Consider the following 6335-nt stretch of genomic DNA (forward strand, 5'->3'; position numbering starts at 1 on the left):
TCTGCATTCCTCCATTAGTGTTAAAAATTGAGATTCAGCTCTTTTGACAGAGCCTTATGTTCTGAGTTTTCTACAGATAATGGAAGTTTATCCAAATCTTCTACACAGATCATTTCACTTGTAAATATTTGATACTGTGCTATTTAGAGCTTCTGGCTATGGATGCTTAGTACCTCCAAATTGCCTCCAGCGAAAGGTGGTAAACCTGCCTGGATAAGCCATTAGCATTTCATAAGCTGACACCAGTGGTCTTGGACCTGCTTTATATTCCATATCCCCAGGACAGGTTTATTTTAGACTGTGGTCTAGGGACTGTTTTGAGATCTGGAAAAGAACTGAAACATTATCAGCTATCTCAATATTTCATCACCCTCTCTTGTGTGTACCATCTGAGTTGTTAATTGTATTGAGGTAATGGTAATAAGGGCTCTGAAGTAGAGGCTTAAACTTAATTTATTTTTTCAAATTAAATTTTATTGTTTTCTTTTGTTTTTAATTTAAATCAAATTAATAATTAAATTAATAATTAATTTTATGAATCAAATTAAATTTAAGTTATAGTCATTTTCTGTAATAGCCCTACCATTCCTACCTCCAATCACACAAGGTTTAGCATTTCATAGTCCCCCACTTCTTCACCAAGAGTGGAGGATATATTTTACCAGCAATAGACCAAGATTAGATATTTCATTGACTCAGCATTCATTCAGCTCTATTCTTTTCATTTGCACTATTGTAGCCATCTCTTATAGTATTCTCGTTTTTGCTAAGTAACAGCACACAGAAATTCTCCCATGATTCTCTAGATTCCTTATAATTATTGTTCCTTTTCAGTTATTGTTCAGTCATTTTTCTGTCAGATCTGACTCTTTCTGAACCCAGTAGGGTTTTTTGCTTTTATTTTTTTGTCAAAAATACTAGAGTGGTTTTCTTTTTTTTCCCCTCCATCTCATTTTAAAGATGAGGAAACTGAAGCAAACAGGGTTGAGTGACTTGCCCAGCGTCACACTGGTAATACATATCTGAGATCACATCTGAACTGACTCCAAAACCAGTACTTTATCCACTTCATCATGTAGCTTCTCATTCATTGTTTTTTAGTGTTCAGTAATACTCCATTATTCTTGTAAATCATAGTTTGTTCTATATTTCCTAAATAAATAGGAAACCATTTAGTCTTTAGCATTTTTTCCTAACTCAAAAAGTGATATAGATATTTTTGTATAAATAGAATCTTTCCTTTTATCTTCAGTCTCCTTAGAGTAAATATACCCAGTAATGGGACCTCTGGAGGTCTAAAGGTAGGAATAGCTGAATTACTTTTCTCACAATTCTAAATTGGTTTCCACAATGCTTGAATCTGTTCACAGCTCAATTGCTGGCGTTTTATTGCACCTTTCTTTCCATAGCACCTCCTACATTGGCTATATCTTACATTATATATATTTACACATATATAAAATAAATATAATAAATACAAATAATAATAATTTAATAAAATATCTTCTCTAACCAGTGAACCATCCCTTGTAACAAAGATTAAAAAAAGAAAAATAATATTCCATACTCACAGTCCTCTAAGAGGGAATGTTGTACCTATTTAAAATTGTTTTTTAATTAAAGACCGAATTCTTCATTTGAAATGAAATATTCTTGTTTTACACAAGTAGCATCAAAAAGGAGTAACTGAAATACATTGAAAACCCTAAATATGAAGAAATGAATACCAGTGCAAAATGCAGCAGACAATACTTCTCTAACATATTGCAGAGGTGGATACTGGGACAAAATGACTTTAGGAAGATGCCAGCAAGATGTGAAATATGTGGAAACAAAGGAAAATATTGTGTTTCTGGGGTGCAGAAAGTTTCCCATAATCTGACAGAGCCCATGCATCTCTGCACCCAGCATACACATAGAGATCAGTCTAATCATGACAATAGGAACTACAGAAAATGGTACATTGGGCTATAAACCTGGCCTCTCTAATCGCTTCCTTATGTGCCTGCAATGGCTTGATGTTGTCTGCATCGCACTGCCAATATTTCACATACCTCCCGTGGTCTGCTGTCAGCATCCACATGTCATTGTGTGACCGTGTCATTGCCTTCACTGGGTTATGGAGAGCCTGTAATACTGTTTCGAAATTGAAAACGAGTCCATTCCCCAGGATAAACTTTCCACTAAGAGCTCCAGTGACCAACTTTATTGTCTCTTCTTTCTCCCCACTCCTAAATATGGCTAAAATGGGGCAAACCCAGTACAAGGCTCTAGCTTATCAGTGCCAGCCGTGAACATTAAGGACCATAAATTCAACCAAATTAAATGATAAATTAAATTAATTTAAACAATAAATTAAATCAGAATAGTTGTGGAGACAGTCAGTAGAAATTCATGAAATGTAGTATAATTGCTTATATGATATAATTCAGATGTTAATAAAATATCCCCTAAAAAGTACTTAGAGGATTACATCAGGATTCATACTTAGAACAGCAGTTTTAGATTAAGCAAAGAGTTGCAATGCAATTCAACAAATTGTTGCCTTTTGAATGGCTGCTGTGTGCCCAGCCTGGCACTTGGCATCATGATGGAAGGGAGGAGCGGGGAAGGCATATTCTCTGACCTTGGGAGATTTGCCTTCCATCATGAAAGCCTCATACACCAGAGAGCAGGATGAGTGGCAATAGCACGGTGAACCATAAAGCTTCCTGTGTTTATAGTCACAGCTCTGATGATTATATTACCTGGATGACCTTGAGAAATTCATTCCCAGTTTTCTCCTAGATAAGAGAAATGAGGTGAGACCAGCTAGTCTATAAGGTACGGTCTCTCTCCAACCTAAGAGGCTGAGCTTCCCAACTTGGGGTACATGTACCCCTAGGAGGAATGAGAAGCTTGTCAAGGGAGTGTGGGGTAAATATTATAAGTGACTCTATTATCCTATCGAAATAATCCAAAAGTCCTCTCTAATAACTTTGTGATACCAAAAAATGTTTTTATATTGAATAAAGATTTTTATTAAAAAAATCTCAATTTTATTTCTAATGTGTAAAGTGAATTCTAGCATTTATTTTCTTTTATATTTCACACTGAATAATGGATATGGAAGGTTTTTTTTTTATTTTTATTGAGAACCAAAGAGACATGGAGCCTGAAAAAGAGCAGGAAACCTTTCTGTGAGGCCAAAGTGAACATTTTGGTTGCCTTCTTAGAAGGAGGAAGGAAGCAAACACTAATTATTTGCCAGATGATGTGTTGAGTGCTTTACAAATATCATCTCATTTGAGCTTCACAACAATCCCAGGAAGTAAATGCTATTATTATCCCTATTTTACAGTTTTTGAAACTGAGGGATACAGTAGTTAAATTACTTACCAAGAGTCACAGAGCTAGTAAATGTCTGAGGCTGGATATAATAATAATAATAATAATAATAATAATAATAATAACAGCAGCAATAATAGTAGTAGTAGTAGTAGTAGTAGTAGTAGTAGTAGTAGTAGTAGTAGTAGTAGTAGTAGTAGTAGTAGTAGTAGTTGTTGTTGTAGTTGTAGTAGTAGCAGCAGCTAAGTGGCAGAGAGGTGAAGAAGTGGACAGAGCTCCAGATCTGTAATCAGGAAGACTTGAGTTCAAATTTGGCCTCAGACATTTACTCTCTGTGTGATCCTGGGCAAGTCACTTAACCCTGTTTACTTCAATTTCCTCAATTCTAAAATAAGGCAGAGAAGTAAATAGCAAACCATTCCGATGTCTTTGCCAAGAAAACCCCAAATGGGGTCATAAAGAGTTGGATGTGACTGAAAAACAAGTAAATGACATTTATATAACTTTTACTACGTGCAAGGCACTATATCAGTCACTTACAATAATTAACTCATTCAATTCTCATAATAACACTTAAATCCCTTATTACAAATGAGGAAGCTGAGGCAAACTAGTGAAATGACTTGCCCAGGGTCACACATATCTATTAAGTGTATGAATCCTATTTGAACTCAAGAAGATGAGGCTTCCTGACTCCAGGCTTGGCACTGTTTCCACTGTGCCACCTAGTTGCCCATGAGGAAGATGAGACTCAAGTGATTTGGCCAAGGACTCATAGCAGGGCAATAACAAATCAGGGACTGGTGGAAGGATCTCCGGGCTTTGCCCCTTTTGTGAATGATCCTCAATTCTTGCCCTAGTGCCAATGCTTTTCCTTCTTTCTGGCCCAATGGATGGCCAAAGGAAAAGACCGGGTTACTAATTGATCCAAACTCAACCCCTGCAAAATCAGGCTGCAAGGGATCAGGGGATGCTGCCCTCCCCCATCCATGCCTTTCAAACCCAGATCTGAGTGGCGGATCTGATTCTGGACAGGTGCTTGGAATTGGGTCAGCATAGCATATGTGTACTTCTATGTATCCTGGCAACACTCTGGTGAAGATGAAAGAAAATCTGACTTGCAACCTTTAGGAGCTTTTAAAGTTCAGAAAAAGGTAAACTTTGCATGGGAAGTGGGTAGATAAATGAGGATCTGATGATTTCTCCCTTCATTAGAGGAGGCAGAAAGTCCCTACTAACATCCTCACTTAAAAAAAACTCAGGTAGTGAATCTGATCTGCAAGCTGTTTGGATTTATTTTTACCATAAATTGCCCACCTAAACAGTGCTAGGAAAGAATTTGTAGTTTAACTAGTATTTCCTTCTAGGAAAATGATTTGGGAGCTTATGGGCCAATGATGGTGCAAAGATCATAATTAATCATCTAATACTTATTGAGAATTTACTCAGTCATGGACACTGAGGCAAACACTGAAGATACAAAGACAAAAGTTCCTATTCTCTAGGAACTCATTCTACCAGGAAAGACAACGTGTACATATATATATATATATATATATACAGTGGATAGACCACTGATCTTGGAGTCCAGAGGACCTGAGTTCAAATCCAGATTCAAACACCTACTAGCTGTGTGACCCTGGTCGAGTCATTTAACCTCCGTCTTCTTAACTGTAAAGTGAGATCTCCTTGGGCTTGTTGTGTGAAAAATCAAATGAGACAATAGTTTCAAAGTGCTTACCATAATGTCTGGTATATAGTAGGCACTGATTAAATGCTTGTTCCCTTCCCCTAATCTCTAAAATGCAGAGACTAGACCAGATAATCTGTAAGATACCTTCCATCTGTGATTCTGGTGTTTAGCTTAAAAAGAAAGAAAGAAATATAGTTTCAGTATTCACAATTTTTATGTAAATATAAAGTTTATTCTACGTAGAACATTATGAATCTTTCTCCAACACTCTTGTTTCTTTGGATATTTTGCATTGACCCAGAATTTTTTTCCAGCTTCTGTCCAAATAATACAGATTAGAATCTTGAAGTTTCATTGCAGTTCCTTTGGGGGTGGCAGGAAGGGTGGAAATATAATGGTTTAATTGCTGCAGAAACTCCCAGGCTCGACTGTGCAGAACAGGAATGACATCCCAACAGGTGGGCTTTGGAGGAGGCTAAGTGGCAGCAGATGGCAGGGTGGCTTTGACAGCAGGACCTCTCGAGTTGGCTGGCAGTAACAGCACTGCAGCCCTCAGCCTTCCCAGGCATCCCAACGGGACCAAACAAAAGTCCTCTGGTCTGGTTGTGCTACCTGCATATGCTGTTCCTGGGCAATGGCATCACCCAGTGGTCGACCTTGGGAATGAAAGGGGATTGTTGCACGTTCTCTATCCTTCACCCAGAGCACTTCTAAATGAAATTGGGAGGGTAGACAAAGCAAGACAGGAACTCTTGAAAGAACCAAAGGAATATCTTCAAGACATTGTAGGACAGCTTAGAGAAAGCTCTGGATGAGAATTGCATAGGATGAAAGGGCACAAAGGGATTGCAATCCCTTTTTAATTGCTATTGGTAAAGGAAATTTTCGGATCAAAATCACAGATCCTTTTTATTCCTTGGGACCTTTATAAAAATACTGAATGACTAATGATGATCAATAATAATGAATAATTATGAAATTAATTCAATAGATCATGCACAAAACTACTCTTCCTGATTCAGTCAACTATATGTGCTAGTTCAGCACTGAAACCGTTTGGGGATGAGGAAAGTATGTCTTTATTGGCTACTTAACAGGAAGAGTTGTTAACTTAGTGTCCCTTTAAAAAGGGAGTGACTCTGGCTCTTGATTCAGTAATCAAGGGGATCCAATGAGGTACATTCAAGCCTGGGCCCTTGTCTTTTTTTCTTTTCCTGAGTGGTGACTGAACATTGATCTTGAGAAGGATGTATAAATATTTGGAAACAACCTCCTCTACCTCCTATTTCACCCAGCTCCACTGAAAAAAAAAAAA

The 6335-nt window shown here is 37.4% G+C and overlaps 1 protein-coding gene across 1 annotated transcript in view; it reads right to left on the reverse strand.

Annotated features, from left to right (window-relative positions):
- Nucleotides 1-1617: 1617 nt before the first annotated feature.
- The window catches only part of LOC123241738, an 80812-nt gene continuing 76094 nt past the window's right edge, over nt 1618-6335 (reverse strand). The window contains 2 exon segments of the mRNA XM_044669293.1: nt 1618-1968; nt 1970-2231. Of these exon segments, the coding sequence (XP_044525228.1) occupies nt 1618-1968; nt 1970-2231 (613 nt within the window).

This window comes from Gracilinanus agilis, chromosome 3 (genome assembly GCF_016433145.1).
Source record: "Gracilinanus agilis isolate LMUSP501 chromosome 3, AgileGrace, whole genome shotgun sequence".
Lineage (NCBI taxonomy): Eukaryota > Metazoa > Chordata > Mammalia > Didelphimorphia > Didelphidae > Gracilinanus > Gracilinanus agilis.